Below are 17160 nucleotides of genomic sequence, written 5' to 3'. Positions count from 1 at the left end.
TGGGAAAGGAAGTTTGCAGAAGGAACTTTGAAAAGGGAATTACAAAACACAACAGGATTCTGAAACAGTGATAAATATCCATTAGCTTCTTCAAACTTCCCAAAACAACAAAAGCATTCAAAACAAATGACAAACAGAAGGAACGAATACAGATATGGAGTGCATGTGGGTGATGAACTCGACGGGGATCTCCAGTTGGGTTCCCTGATCACTTGTTTCTTTGTTTTCCTAGATGAGAATCCGCCCCCCCATACAATACCTGTAATTTGTACTTGGCAGCTGGCTGGCTGCGTGTGCCCGTCTCATTAGCGAGAGCTCAACAGGATTAGACTCATTCCAACTGGATGTTAGTCTGTTAACAGACCTTTTTATGCTACGGTAAAACCAAAATTAATTGAGCCAAATCTCATTGACTTTTGATTTTACATAGTCAAAAACACACATTACACATATCCAAACCGCTTCACTCACCGGAGTCACTTCCACATAGGGAAGACAGGACAGAGGAGACAGCGGGATTGTGATGTTTTTATCATGTACAATGTATTTAATACAAGAATAAAAACCAACCTTTTATTTCCCCTGAGGTCAGTGAATTTACACTGGAATTAAATTAACACAAAAGTCCATTAAGACTACTCATTTTGGTAAAATGTGATCTGTGGATCACAAATCCCCGCTTTCCAGCATCCAACTCAAATAACCAGCACAGGGAATAGGAGGAAAAGATTTTCCAGGGGTCCCGCAGCTCTGTCATTCCACAAGATGTCCAAAGCCTTCAAGTACAATAGTTCAAAGACAGGGACATCTAGTTTGCAAACATAAACATATAAGAAAAGGGTATTCACACTGATTAAAATAATTGTGGTCTCTCTTGTCAAGAGGCTGCACCTGTCCAGAACACTGAATGAGATTCCTCCTTCCTCAGCACCACAGGTCAAGGAACAACATCCCAGATGTGTTGGCATAAGTAGAACCCAAAAGTATGTAGGAATGACCCCTCACCAGTTGCTCGACAGCAGTTTGGTGGTGATTAAAAGCTAAAGAGTAATTCAAAACACTGGGAGGCAAGATTTGTGACTACAGATGCTCACCTGTAAACGCTCAACATGGTATTTAGAAGCAGCTGCAAAACCCATTTGAGTTAAAATTTCTCTATTCACAGACATGAAAGTCTCATTTTTGTCTGAGCAGCAAAATGAAATGTTTCTCTCACTAAAACACTATGGAGCTTTGAGAAAAATCACACATCTCATCTTTATAATGCAGAAAATGCTACATACTACAGCCACTATTTCCCATAGTAAATACATACAGTGCTTTGAAAATGCAACACGCTAAGCAGGGCTGAAAGAAACTTTCCTCTAAGAATCAGTGTAATTAACCTGGCCCCTGCAACAACTACCACCACACTCCATACACAATATAACAAGTTATTCTCACACTACAGACTTTGTGTTGCTGATTTCATTGTGTTTTGACAAATCAATGTTTTCCACAGACCTACCCAAAGTACCCGGTCTGCAGAACAACCTCATCACCTCCTCCATAAATTCACACCTACAGGCTGATGTATTAATTTGGAGAAGACGGGAATGGAAAAACACGAAAGGCACACTCTCCAGCCTTCAAACACACAACAAAATAAAACACAGCAGGCAGATGGTGTAGAAGGACAGAAAACGAGCCATAATTTCTTCACAAGCTAATAAATTCCTTTCATTGTTGTGAACTGAAAGCACACGATGTTTACTAAGCTATTCAAGAGCTGAAGAAAACAAACACCCTTGTACCACACATCATGTGGCTCAACAGATAAGTGCAGGAGTATAGAAATGCTGCACCGACATCATCAGCTGCTAAAGCAGGAAATAATTCACCTCCCTTCCTAACATGTTATTCTGGAGCTTCAAACACGCTCCAGTCCTAAAACAGGATTTAACAGCCAAGCTCCCAGCACCACAGGAAACACCAGAAATTCTTCTTTATTTCGTGTAACAACCACATTCCCTTATACACACCAAACTACTACAAAATAAGCTTTGATGCAAATTTTATGCACAAGCAGCTCCTACAACAAGCTTAATGTAAATGAGAATAGCCATGAGGTCAGTGACTAAAATGCTTTTTCTGGGGCATCCCGCAACATTCAGTAGGAAAAAAGCCTTTGCAAAGGCAGTAACATGTACAGAAAATGCGGGAATATTTGGGTTACTAAAGAAATCTGCTCATCTTCCTCTCCAAGGGATGCACAAATGAATGAATGACTTTCCTCCATCTGCTTTTTCAAGTTGATTTTCCTGCTATATAGTGAAGATTTAGCTCTGGCATACACCACTCTATTCGTGTACTTCAATGTGCAGCAGAGAAGCAAGTTGCCCCCTTACCCCTGTACTTTGCTTTGTGACAAAAACAATTAAATAACAACCTTTAAAACTCTTCATTTACAGGTACCAACCTCAAACTTAGAGCTCCAGTGGGAATCAGATTTGAGACTCACCCAGGATTTCTGTTGACACTGAGAAATCCCCCATTTCCCCACACACTTTGTATTATCAAGGACTTCAGTCTTGTTTTCCAGGGCAGATGAGCAATTTCTTTTGCTGGCCCACTGATAGTTCCCTACCTGCCCAGTAAAATGCCAAGAAAATTAGATTAAGTGTCAATTTTAAGAGAAAATTGTTCACATTAATGAATAATACATGTTTCATTTCTGAAAATTTGCTTTTTGTGATGCCTCCAGCTAGGATGGGTGGGTAACTGCCTGCCTATGTTACCTGCCTTGTTAAGAGTGACCACTGCTAAACTATGGATAGCAAACTGAGTCCTCATTATCGATTTGTTAACGAGAGAATTTGTTTCACAGGAAGAACATGGTAACAACAGTAAGCAGGCATTATGTTTCTGTGGATTATTTTATTAAGAAAAAGCAAAAGAAGAGAAACTGCATGCAACATGTAAACATAAGTTTTGGAAAATTAATGCTAAATGAGCACCTGCAACACTAAATTCTTGCAAGGAGACGCGGGCTCATCTTGCAGGACACAACCACTCAGGTCCTGCTGGTTTGACCATTCCTGGAAGTGTTCAGCATCTGTGCATCACCACAGAGCCTCTTCTCCTCTACTCTGAAATTATCAGAGCAAATATTAGTGGTTTAAAGCAGCAAAAAGTATTACATGGTGCACAGGTGCAGGTTGGAAATCAAGGAGAAACCTTCCATGACTTGTGGATGAGGTTTTCTCAAGCATGCAGCTCACCCAGTGTTGCTCATTCCGATGAAAACGCTCATTGAAGACAGTCGGAAACACCAACAAAAAAAAGGAAAGCCGATGAAATGCAAATATTTCTCATCTCATCAGGAAAACGAACATTTCTTCAAAGTGCAACTGAACCAAGTGCTCAATCACTGGGGGGATCAGAGCTCCCATTTTAACAGCAATCCACACTGAACTTTCTACCACCTGTTTCCACATTACTCTGCACCACATCATGTGCCTTGTTAAACTTTCTAGTTCCTCACTTTAAAACATATTTAAAGCAACAATAATCCAGCCAGCTCATGGTGTCAACTGCACACAGCACAGCCTGGCTTGGTCAACACCAAGGCCACATGCAGGAATGCGGACTCACTTATCTTGTAACCTTCTGCTCCAGTAAAAACATGACAAATCTGCCCAAAAGAAGCTTCTTAAGTACAGGCTGCAGCCATGTGCAAAACCCAGTGTTTAAGTGACATATTATGATCTATCTGGAGAAACTGGGTGAGGCCTGCAATGGCTTGCAGTTTGGATCACAATTAAACAATAATTCTGTCTGTCTTTGAAGGCTGCAGATAGAGAGCCCTGGGTGGGTGCTACATATCAATATTGTAAGAACTCCCAAGAATACACTTCACAATGTATCATATATTCTTATATCACACCAGACAGTAAAGTGAATAGCACGGCAGAAGAAATTACCCTTCAGGAAGGAAAATCAGAGAAGGGGATCTTATTTATTCTCCATTTTCTACCATACCAAGGACCTGATACACAAATTAAAACACAATAAGCCTTTGCAAAGTACAGGACAGGGGAAAAAACACCAAACACCCATACAAAGCACGGTCTTTGCCAACACAGACTTCCTGCTCAAACGATTCCTGGAGTTAAACTACGAAAGCAGTTGCAAGAAGCAACAAGTAATTTAAGCACAGCACTGTGGATGTGTAGAAAGCCCCTTCTCCTCTCTGCAGGAAATAACCAATGTGCCAAGGAGACTTCAGCATGAAAAAGGAAAGAAAAAACCCCAAGTACAACAAAACCCTTTAGAATGTAGCTCTTCTTCACAAGGCACCTCTTGCTGGTGACCCTGAGTCACAGAGGCACCCCGAGGTGAGTTTAAGGGACAACAGGGTCCAAAACAACTTGTATTAAATCAGTGAGAAACAGGGTTTTAGCACTCCAAAAGTGACTTAAATACAGGTTCAGATATCAGTTGAGGAAAACTATTAAGGGGCAGCAACTCACACAACAGGCGGTCCACAGAGCGCATGCACATGGCTTCACCAAACAACGCCGGAGCCGTCTCTGAGTCGGGGAGGAGTGCACACTTGCCTGAACACGGTGTGGGGTTATTTTAAAGAGATGCACGTACTGGTATTGAGTACGAAAAGTGTACACGCGTGATTCTGCGAGGGTAAATTTATAATACACCCGCAATCCTGCGAGGGTTAATTTCACTCACCCCCGTGGCGGTAAGGCTGGCGGAGTCTCCATGCCGGGGGTCTCGGTAGCAGCATCTCCCGCGTGCTCCCAGAAACACGCGACAATGGGCGGAGTCTCGATGAGAGTCCCGTTTCTATTGGCTGATCAGATCTCACTGGGCATTCCAGAAGCTTCTCTGCACCCCCACCCTGGCTGTGGGTTTCCCTGAAGCCTCCAAGCATCCCCCACACTGGCCGTGGGCGCCCAGCGGCTCCTTGGCGCCTCGGCACTCCCTTCTCCTAATGGCCCTGGGGCCAAACAAAAGAAGCTGTTAACCTCGAACAGCAGAGAGAGAGGGAGATGTGCCTACTCCTTTCATGATTAAAGAGAAAAGGGGAGAGAGGGGGTTTGCATCCTGCCACACCGTGGCCACACATCAATTATAGTATTTGCTTTCTCATTGCAGTTTGAACCCTTGTGATCATCATTAGACATGGGTAGCGCAGTAACCCCCAAGATAACCCGGCAGCCACCCCGTTGAGAGCCACGGCTCACACACACCGACCGACAGCAGCAGCTCTTTGTGGCAGAAAATCCAGTAAAGAAACATCAACAAGTGAATAAGAGGTAAGAGGTCAGAATGCAATGGGAAGGGAACAAAACAGAGAGGAGAAAACGTGTCCAGAGCTCAGCTGCCCAGCAGAATCCACAGTAACCAGTTACTTAGACACTGACACACTGCAAATGATCAGAATTGCAGGAGTTTGAAGTGCAAGTTGTGGGGAGGATCAAGTGTTGACTACACAGATTGATGGAAGATGCATCTAAGTGCTCTTCCAGAAGAAAAATGGGGATAAAACACACTGAATTGCTGCCACCTCTTCCTCCCCTAAAAGCTGGGGAGGGAAACACACCACTAGACAGTGGGTGCCATCCTGGTCATTTCAACAACTGGGCCTTGTAGTGAAAATACAAAGCAACACCCAAGATCAAAGCTGCATTATGAAAATGCTCACTGGAGACTCCTCAGTAGCATTCAACCCATGAGAATAAAACACATCAGTGAGGAAACAAAATCCAGGGGTGTTTTTCCTGACTTCTATGGGTATGAAAAAATCTTATATGAGAAAAGAGCCTTTGTAGAGCATTTCAGGAGCTTTTTTTCCTCCCAACTGCTGTGCCAGCCTGGGAGACGGTCCACACAGCCACACTGCAGCAAAACACCATGAAAAGGTTTTGAGAAGCACCTGGGATGAGAAAAACTATTTCAGCCACTGTCTACACTGATCTACAAACTTCCATTAAACTAAATCGAATTATTTGAATTTTCTAATTGAAAAGTGTGGTCTTAAAGGCAAGTCCCAAGTGGGGTGATCTACAGCTTCCAGCACTATTTAACCTCAAAGCATAGAATCTGATAACACAGGTTTCAAAACCTCTGCAGAGTCTCATTGAAGCCATTAGAAAAAGTTGTTTCCTTAGGAAACAAAGCCAGCAATGAGATGAGAAAAACAACTAAAATGTATTGAACAATTTATTAATAACTTAGTAGTAAAATATTGAATGTCTTATTTCACAAGTTAGTAGTTCCTATGAAATTCAGCATTTGAGGAAATTAATCAAAGTGTTCAGGAGACAAACTAGACCCTTCATGGACAGAGAGGTGCTGGAAAGAACGGAGTCAAAAATTGCACTGTAGAAGTCAACAGGTTTAGGAAATGGGGTATTGCTGTACACTGACTAGAGAATTAGAAAGGATCTTCTCCTTAGAAACAAAAAGTAAAGCACAGTCCATCTTCATCAAGGGGAATATGAGGTATGCAGCCTCTAGACAACTCCATCTCCATTGTGCAAACAAAGAAATAACTTGCTCCTTCACTAAAAGAAACAGCAGAACCGAGTCTCTTCAAAATGCTGTTAAACACGCAAAGCAAACAGAGCAATATAAGACATTTTCCTCCTCTGCTTACATTCCATTAATCTTTCATGCCACTTGCACAGTTGGTTAGAGCATTTTCCACAGAAGCTGATGATCTTGCGTCTTGCAGGATCACTGCAGTGACGTGGCAGAGCAGCCTACGGCCATCTAAAATATCATCATTTCACCAAATTAACTAATCTTTAATCAGATTCCACCACACCAACACAAACCATGAAGGGATAGCTAGGGATTAGCTGATTTCTGGAGCAAACACCAGAGTGCAACTGTTTAAGAGAACCTGTCCAGGACTGTTGCGATGTACAGGAGAACACAGGTACAACTCTACCTTTTGTTTTTGTAACTAACTTAAGATCTTAAAAGCCAACACAGCTATAACATGAATTACCACATTCCCAGGAGAAAACTTAAGTCCTAAAGAACAGTATTTTGGAATCTGCAAGAACAGAATCACTATCTTCCAATCTGGAAAAGCAGAGGTTGGACAAAGCTACTTAGATCTGCCACCTGGATAATCAAACACCAAAGAGAATTTCCGGAGCCCTTGGCCACGCGGTGCTGTGAACCCATCCTCAATACCAGCCACAGAACAGCAGCCCTGCATCAACCAGCAAGAGGCTCTGGAAATGCCATTATTAAGCTGAAGGTTTCAATACTGCACTGGAACCAAGAGTTGTTGGAGGAAACGTTTTTGAAAGAGTTGAAACCACAAAACTTTCAATAATTTATTAACAAAACTGATTATTTCTGCTTCCTAGTTTTGGAAGTGTAGGCACAGTGCACGGTCTAAAGCTAAAATAAGACCTTGACCCTTTCACAAGGCACAGCTACATATACTGTCCTTTCGCATATGGTTGTATATTCACATTTGTACCTTCACCTATTGTTGCTATTCCATGTAACCAAGTATCTTATCAAGCTACAACCTGAACAGATTGCCAAATGAATCTATATTTAACAGAAGCTCCTCAAGATCATTTCAGGAAAATTTATAGTTTAAAACCATACTCTAACATACACGATTTGTTCTTGATGAATTTCAGAGCTACTTGTCTCGCAGAAGAACCGCTACCTTTATAACATGGCAAAACACCATTAGCAATAAAAGTGGTTTTAAGAGACCATTACAGTACATACAGATCAGAATAACTTGGTTTTATTTCTTGTAGCAGCTATTTCCCAAATGTAACAGTGAGAGCAAAAGCTACACATCTGTCTTTCTCACTTTAAATCACAAGCTGGGATATCAGTTCTATTGCTGCAGACAGAAAGAGACCAAATGCCAGGTCATTAGTAAGAATCCATTTAACAAAGTTCACTATCAACATCATGAAAATAATGGCCAAAAAGCATTAAAAAGAATCCTACTTGTGAAAAATAAAATATGGTCACAGGGTTTTGCCTGTAATTCCAACTTCAGCAGACACAAAAGTAGAAAATGCACTGTATTTTGCCTCACTTTTAGTTCTCCTTCACATCTATCTTGTGTGTTTGGCTGTGTGAAAGCTGAGCACAAAGATTTCAATAAGGTCTTATGGAGTCACTGCTAAAGTTTGTTTTCTCCCAATTAAAGCAGCTATTAAAGGCCAGTTTATAAAAAAATAGCAACCTTTAATTGGAAATAAAAAAAGCCTAACAGTAAATAAAAGGCAGACACATTCACCAATTAAAAATCTGACAAGGTCCCTCAAAAAAATCGCATTTGCTAAATGCCAGGTGGCTTGTTTCGGAGTACAAACGCTGCTTCAACCAGCTCCCAACAAAACAAAAGGTTAAGAAAAATCAATATACATGCACATGCTGGTCCTCCAAAAGATAGAAATATTCCTCAAGTTGTCCTCCAGCAAATGAGCAGAATTTTCACCATTTTCTGCATTATTTTTTAAAACGACATTGCCGAAACCCATGTGGTCAGCATTAGACTTCTAGAATAAAAGTTCCTGGTCTCCACTGACAACATTTTGACCTTAAAAAGTACCTTTTATTTAAGGAACTTGAAGGACCTTTCTCACAAGCGAAGGAATTAACACATTTTTAAGTGAGTTTGCTGAGGTGTGAGTGTGAGCACAGTGCATTTGACCACCCAGCAGAAACACTGGGACAGCAGCTGTAAAGCCCTGATATTTAATATCCTACTCTGGAAGTCACAATCCCAGGAGTTATGTCTTCTCATAGCAAATAATGGTCATTGCTTCTCAGCAATGTGAGGGCAACAGCAAATTTGAAGATACTCTCATATCCCCTAAAAGGCAGAGGGAGAAGGGCCCCCCTAACTGGCAACAAAAGTTGCAATTTTAGTATCAGAAATTGCTAACTTTCATTAAACTTCCCAAGGACTCTTAACTTGTAAAAGACATTTTTATCACAGAAACAGAGAATCATTTTGGTTGGAAAAGACCTTTAATATCATCAAGTCCAACCATTAACCCAGCCCTGGCACTGCCCCATGTCCCTGAGAACCTCATCTAAATGCCTTTTAAACCCCTCCAGGGATGGTGACTCCAGCACTGCCCTGGGCAGCCTGTTCAATGCCCCACAGCCCTTTGGGCAAGAAATTGTTCCCACATCCAACCTCAACCTCCCCTGGTGCAACTTGAGGCCGTTTGCTCTGCTCCTGGCCCTTGTTCCTGGGGAGCAGAGCCCGACCCCCCTGGCTCCAAGCTCCTTTCAGGCAGTTCAGAGATCAGAAGGTCTCCCCTCAGCTCCTGTTCTCCAGCTGAACTCCCCAGCTCCCTCAGCCGCTCCCATCACACTTGTGCTCCAGCCCCTCACCAGCTCCATTCCCTTCTCTCCACTCGCTCCAGCACCTCAAGCCCTTTCTTGGCATGAGGGGCCCAAAACTGCCCCCAGGATTGGCAGTTTGGCCTCCCCAGGTCCCAGCACAGGGACGGTCACTGCCCTGGGCCTGCTGGCCACACCAGTGCTGGTACCAGCCGGGATGCTGGTGGCCTCTTGGCCACACGCTGCCCCATATCCATATTATGAATATACCTACCTTCCAAACCTATTTCTCCTTTCGGAAAAACAAGAGAAACTGTGCCCAAGAGCTCAGTGTAACCCACAGCACTGCTCAGAGTATGATTCTGGTACCTCATAACTCAGCTCCTTCAGTAGCTCCTGGCTCTTTCTGAAAAGATCAGCCCTGTCCCAGGGCAGCGCTGTGCATCCATCACTCCTGACAGTGTCCCTACACATAGGACAGACAAGCCACCACATACCATCCACCAAATACAGGTGTTTTTTACATCCCAGGAGGGCTGATGCCCTTTTACTCTTGTAACAGTGAGCAAGAAACACAAGTGCAGCAGAACACTGTAAAACATCCTACGTGCAGGCTGCAAGATGGGTTTTGCCATAGCAAATAATGTGAAGTGCTGTTCACAGATATGTGGAGGTTTTGGAACAAATGAGATACCACCAGGATCCCAGCAAGAGACCCAAGGTGGGTGGTTCGCCGTGTGGACACAGCCAGTTCACTGAAGTCAGGGATACGGGGCAGCAGTGACACAAAACATCTGCACCACGTGGATCAGGAGCCAGAAATCACTCATATCCAATATCCTGCTCTGGAAGTCACAGTCCCAGGAATTATGTCTTCTCATAGCAAATAATGGCCATTTCTTCTCAGCAATGTGAGGACAAGGGCAAATTTGAAGATACACTCATATCCCCTAAAGGCACAGGGAGAAGAAGGGCCCTCCTGAGGCACAACAAAGGTGCTGATTTTAATAGCGGACTTAGCAAACATTTATTAAACTTCCCAAGGACTCTTGAATTATAAAAGACCTGTTGTTATCATAGAACCACAGAATCATTTTGGTTGGAAAAGACCCTCAGGATCACTGAGTCCAACCATTAACCCAGCCAACCTTAGCAGGGTTATCATCATCCACCAGATCCTTGTTAAGGTCAAACACCAGGATTTTATTTTCAGTTTCTCCTCTACCAAGCAACACATCATCTCCTGCTCAGGAAATAACTTCTTCCAAATCAGCCCCTACTTGAGGTTGCCTTTATTCTCTATTTTTGGCAACAGCCGGAAAAACAAGGTGAAATCAGTCAGGACATGAATCCTCCTAAAAGAAATAAGTCCCAGAGAACAAATGTGTTTCCCAACACAACAGGAAAAACTGACACTTCACAGGGACAGTAAAGAAATCAAGATCTTTCCTGTCAGGTCTTGCTTCATCTCAGAGTTGTCTGCATTCAGATCTGCTGAAAATCAGCACCCTCGATATGCAGACAAAGGACAAACCAAAAGCTTCCAAGTTCTACAGAGACTGTGATGAACAACATGGATGAAACCTAAATATTTATGGTTAACTTTCCTGAATCAGCAGCAACCAGATTCTAGACCAGAGCCCCCAGTTCACATAAAATAGTGCTGCTATAATATGGTAAACTTGGTAGGATCTGGCCCCAAATGCTGTCCCTGAAAGAGAGACACTTTGTCCTGGGAATTCCAGTGAAATAAGTATAAGAATCCTTAAAACTTTATCAGAGCAAAGTAAGTTGCTCAGTCTCTTGCAACAGAGAGCTACTGAGATGGAGTAGATAACAAAAATTATCCCTTCATTAATGATTTATATTTAAAAGAGGCCTTTCAGCCTCACATTGCAACACACTTTATAGACAACTGCACAAAACAGATTTCACTGACCTAAACCATGTTTCTTTTCGAAAAACATAACCACCTTTGCTATAACCAAGTAAAATATCACAATACTTGAAGAAGCTCCTCTGGTTTTGTTTGCTTAGAAAAGAACAATGTCATCAAATTTTAGCCACTTTTCATATTCTGTCTCCTTTTATGGGCCTTTCACACAACAAGAGAGAAATAAAAAACCATCTAAATAAAGAGGGAAATGCAAGTGTAAAACCCCAAGGACAGGCAGAAGACTCTGTACATAATTGGTTTGGAAATAAAGCTATCAAGAAAAGAAAACTTTACTACATTTCAAACCAATAGCTTACTGTTAACATCTGCAATATATTTCTGAAGCTGAGTAAACTTATGAGAAACATTCATTTAATACACCAAGGTCTAAATTCGTTTGTAACCTTATTTTATGAGCATACAAAAGGTGAAAAATTTCACCTGTTGCTTTGCAAGTTCATCCTCTCTGGAGCTCCTATACAACAACAACATAAAGAGTAAAGTGATATACACTCCTTTCCATGCCATTGGCTTCTTGTACTTGGTTAACCCTAAGAAACATGAATATGATTAACACGACACTTTTTCCTTCCTTGGCAATCAATTCTACTTTCAGGTTTTCCATGGTCTGGCACAAAGTGACACTCGAAACTCCACAAAGAACCTCTCCATCCAAACCAAGCTGTAATTAAATCCCAGAGGTTTAGTTACTAGGCTGTTCTGTTGAATAATTTTAATTTGATGAAGTCAATAACCTCAATGTTTTCTGTAAACACTGGACCTAAACTAGTCAAGGTATCACTGACTGTAAGCCAAAGATTATTAGACAAACATGATTTCTTGTCTAGAGAACACAGTAACATCCACTCACTCTCCTTTCACATTATAAATGAAATAAGTCCAGATTTATTAAAATAAAGACACAACAGGAGAGCCTTAAAATACTCTTGAAAATTATAGGAAACAAACAAAAAAATAAGATTACTACAGGAAACACTGCACCAATCAATACATATATATTATTAATTCTTCCACTGTCTACTAATCACTGTATATTCTGTAAATTAATGTTGTCTAGCTACAGCTTACCACATTTCCCTCTCCAACTTGCTCAAACTTGAGGTTGATAAAGCAACATCAAGCACAACACACTTGAAATCCACACTGTTTCTCTTTAAGCCAAATATAAAGTGTAAGCGCCCAGTAAAAACTCAAAATCCAGGTGAGAGGCCTGACTCTCCTTAAGGTTTTCACAATGATTCACATATTTTTTACACAAACAATCCATGCAAACGCATGAACAATTGCACCTGTAAGCATGCGTAGGCCTAGATATAAAATTTGCAGTAACACCACCCATCTTCATAGTCACATATTTGGGCATTAACTTCCCATCCCTTTCTCTTTCAATACTTTGAATATACAAAATAAAGTCACCGAAGCACACAACACACCAACTGCTTTTCTCAGTCACCACCCAGCTCAAGTTTTGCAAGATCTGGAAGACCGGTTTTCAGAATAATGAGAAATAACCCAATTTTGTCCTAAGCATTATCATTTGCATAGGGTTTTAAAATCATAACACATCCTAGATACAGAACTACTGCTAAAATAAATTCTCCAAAGTAGCTGAATGGTTGTAGTTTCTAGCAAAGGCACTGAAGTAGGAACCAAAGTTATAAAGTTCACTATAATCACAGTATAATATTGTTATGACTGTTAGCTGCCCAAACCACTTTAGAGAGCGTACATAAAGTCAACATTTAAAACATTCAGAGCTGGAAATCATCTGCCAACCCACTGGTTAGAAACAGCTCAGAAGATGCGTACAAGAAGTTGCAAAGGGCACAGCTGGAAACCAGTGAAATAAATTCAGGCCCTTGCTCGGCACCAAGCATTTCACAGAATATCCTCTACCAGAGAAGCTGAGAGCACAGGAATAAAGGCAGACAAAAATCATTAGTCTAAACATGACTTGACACAACTGCTTCTTTCTCATCCTACACAAGTGTTAGACTCAAAAGCAGCACTTTCCCCACTATCACATACCAAAACAGGTTGGGCCCTGCATACCTCAATTTCTTGTCCTACAGCTTCCCAACCAGTTGTATTTTTAGTCAGTGCTGCTGTGTGTTTGTGGATGGGGGTCAACTACAGATTCTACAGAAATAAGTTGATGGATCCTCCCTGTGGGACACAAACTGCAGGGCGGACTCCACTGACCCAGGACACTGTGAAGTCACAGAACCACAGAATGGTCAGGGTTGCAAGGGATCTCTGGAGATCATCCAGTCCAACCCACCTGCTAACGCAGGGTCACCAGAGCAGATCACACAGGAAGGTGTCCAGGTGGGTTTCAATGTCTCAGAGAAGGAGACTCCACAACCTCTCTGGGCAGCCTGGGCCAGGCTCTGGCACCTCAAAGGAAAGAAGTTTCTCCTCATGTTCAGATGGACCCTCCTGTGCCTCAGCCTGTGCCCGTTGCCCCTTATCCTGTCGCTGGGCACCACTGAACAGAGTCTGGTCCATCCTCTGACACCCACCCTGGAGATATTTATAACCATTGATGAGATCCCCGCTCAGCTTCTCTTCTCCAGCTCAACAGCCCCAGCTCTCTCAGTCTCCTCATCACAAAGATGCTCCAGACCCCTCAGCATCTTCGTATCCCACTGCTGGATTCCCTCCAGTACTTCCTTGTCCTTCTTAAACTGGGGAGCCCAGAACTGGACACAAAATGCCAGTCATGGGAGCAGAAGGCAGTGAGCTGGGAAGGATAACAGCAGGACACCCCTCAAGACAAGCACACACCTCAGGACACCCCTCAGGACAAGACCTCCCCAGCACTGAGGCTTCCGGGCCCTGTAAGCCCAGCCCAGGTTAGGGCCCCTCAGCACTGCCGGGCCCGCACACACCCCTGGGTCTCCCCAGGAGCAGCCCTGCGCGACGAACAAGAGACTGTGGAGCGGGGCCGCCCCTACCTGATCACGGAGATGAGCAGCCCCGACGGATCCTTGCTCTTGCTCATGCTGCTCCGGTATCTCCCCGCCGCCTCGCCCGCCGCCATCTTGCACTTTCCTCCAACACAGACAACCAGCCGCGCTGCCGCGGCGCAGCCAATAAGAAGAGAGGAGGTGGGCGTATGCGCGTCTGTGAGCCAATAAAAGGCGAGAAGGGCGGGACTTAAAGTGTCAAGCTGTGGTGCGGCGGCGCCGCGAGGCCTTCTGGGAGTTGTGGTTTTTATGGCGCAGGCTGGAGGTGACAGGAACGTCGGGGATACATCTCCGCTTAGAAAGCCGCTCAAAATCTGTTAACAGATTAAAAAATTACCCACCGAACAAGACACATCTGCAAAGAGAGACGTGCCCAGAAGTCATCATTCGCTCTGGAAAATGCAGAAAATGGTGGAGAGTGTGAGGGACCAAAACCACTCACAGGGCCTGAGGTGCTCTTGGGCCTCCCCTGGACTAAACAATGAAGGATTTAAAGGTTTATAGAGCGTAAAATGTCAAAATGCACTAACTACTGAGAATAACGTGTCCTACAAATAGTAATTTCTAAATATTAACTGCATGCCACAGCCTTGAGTGGGTTCTGGTTATAAGTACATCTACACGGGGTTGCTGAACCATCACTCAATTTAATGTCTTTCATTTGTGGTGTTTTTTAAAAATAGTCTTTCCTGGGTTTCCCTGTAAAGGCAGTGAGGTGACTCAAGCTGAAACAGCCCAGGTGATCTTTGAAGTCTGCTCTGAAAGTGAAACCTGAACTGGTTGGCGTTTTGCGTTTGAATTGTGGTTTTTGAACAGCTGGAGGTGACAAAGTCAGTTCACAAAGTGGCTGGAAATGGCAGATCTTCAACACCCAGTGCTTGCTGCAGGCCAACGGACTTGCCCACAGTCCTTGCTTTACCATGGATGAGCTCCATCTCTTGCCACAGAATCGTCCACCTTAGAAAAGGAAAGGACATGGCCCTGAGACACCAATGTGCCCTTGTGGCCAAGAGACCAATGGTACCTGGGGTGTGTTAGGAAAAGTGTGACCAGCAGGTCAGGGAGGTTGTTCCTCCCCCTCTGTTCTGCCCCAGTGAGGCCACATCTGGAGTTCAGTGTCCATTTCTGGGCTCCCCAGTTAAAGAAGGACAAGGAATTACTGGAGGGAGTCCAGTGCTGGGATACGAAGATGCTGAGGGGTCTGGAGCATCTTTCTGATGAGGAAACTGAGAGAGCTGGGGCTGTTGAGCAGGAGAAGAGAAGCTGAGAGGGGATCTCATCAATGGTTATAAATATCTCCAGGGTGGGTGTCAGAGGATGGACCAGACTCTGTTCAGTGGTGCCCAAGGACAGGATGAGGGGCAACGGGCACAGACTGAAGCACAGGAGGCTCCATCTGAACATGAGGAGAAACTTCTTTCCTTTGAGGTGCCAGAGCCTGGCCCAGGCTGCCCAGAGAGGTTGTGGAGTCTCCTTCTCTGAGACATTCAAACCCGCCTGGACACCTTCCTGTGTGATCTGCTCTGGTGACCCTGCGTTAGCAGGTGGGTTGGACTGGATGATCTCCAGAGGTCCCTTCCCACCCCAACCATTCTGTGATTCTGTGTACGCTGCTGTGTTCAGGGTTTGAAACCCAAAGGTTGTTTTTCACCGTCTTACTGGGCCACATCAAATAAATCATCTCCCAGCTGCAGCGTCACTTTCCCCATTTGCAGATGAGGGATAATGACGCCTCTGGGGTCAAGTCCTTGGACAGTTTGTGTCAGAAGACCCACGCCAGACCCAGGTTTGTTATCGCAGAGGAAGGAATTCTTTAGCAAGTGCGCTACGGTAAGGTGATAATAGCTGCTAGGTGTTCTTTAAATTATATTCACTCTGTCGTGTCAAAGACACTACTCCTGGCTGCTATTCTGAAGTTGTTTCTTCAGCCCAAAGCTTCACATTAACAATTTTAATTGCACGAAAATTGCTGAAATGTGTAGGTAAGTCAGCGGTATCCATTTATATGAGCCATATTTGAAATATAAAGTAATTGGAAACATGATATTCCTAGGGCTTATTTACAAGGTGAAGATTTCCACAGTAGCTATTGCAGAAGAATATTTATTATAATCAACGGCTGTATCTATTATCATTAGCAGAATGGCAGAATAAGAGCACAGGCGCTTTAATTTGGAAATAAAAGATACTTTCTTCCTGATTAACCAATGTGTTTTCAGCACAGAATAATTACTCCAAAGTGATTTTTATCCTCAGATAGGGTGTGCGCTAGGAGTGTGTTCCTGTATAGCTGTTCTGCTTCATTTCCCCTGTGCAGACGAGCTCTCGGCTCCACAATTTGCTGTTCAGCTACGCCAAAAAAAAGCTCATCTTCGTTGATTTTCTGGGCAGGTTTGCTAATGCTTGTGCCCGAGGATGGTGATTAGAATGGCAGGAGTTTTATGCACTGGCTGGAGGGAGTTTTTTCTCAAACTGCCGACTTGCCAATATTGTTTGGTTTCGTGGTTTGTTTTTTTTAATTGGCAATTCATATTGACTGCTCTGTACCGGCACGTCCCGGAGATTGCAGCGGGGATGAAATCAATGTGTCCTACCTTTTCATTCCTGACAGCTACAATAATCACCTCATTTAGGAGGAACCTCATCAGGACAAACAACAGCAAATCTCCCTCAGAACTGTAACCTTGCTGACTTTCAATCCCGGGCTCTAATTGCTAAACCACCACCTTGTTTCATTTCCAAGCCCTTTCCCTTCACTCCCGACACAAGCAGAGCTACAGGTTGTGAATTTCTCTTATTTTTTAAACAAAAGAAAAAAAAAATCACCGTATTTCTGGCTGATGCAGCACATGAACACTGAGGTCTTTCTTCATTAATAATATATGA

General features: G+C 43.3%; 1 protein-coding gene across 4 annotated transcripts in view; it reads right to left on the bottom strand.

Annotated features, from left to right (window-relative positions):
• EXOC4 (exocyst complex component 4) overlaps positions 1-14379 on the bottom strand; it is a 411272-nt gene extending 396893 nt beyond the window's left edge. For all 4 annotated transcript variants that reach the window (XM_065856603.2, XM_071803542.1, XM_071803543.1 and 1 more), the window contains exon 1: positions 14263-14379. In XM_065856603.2, the coding sequence (XP_065712675.1) occupies positions 14263-14348 (86 nt within the window). In that variant the 5' untranslated portion in view covers positions 14349-14379. The remainder of the gene's footprint in view (positions 1-14262) is intronic.
• Between the last annotated feature and the right edge of the window lie 2781 nt (positions 14380-17160).

This window comes from Patagioenas fasciata, chromosome 1 (assembly GCF_037038585.1).
Source record: "Patagioenas fasciata isolate bPatFas1 chromosome 1, bPatFas1.hap1, whole genome shotgun sequence".
Lineage (NCBI taxonomy): Eukaryota > Metazoa > Chordata > Aves > Columbiformes > Columbidae > Patagioenas > Patagioenas fasciata.
This window is presented reverse-complemented; position numbering and strand designations above follow the sequence as displayed.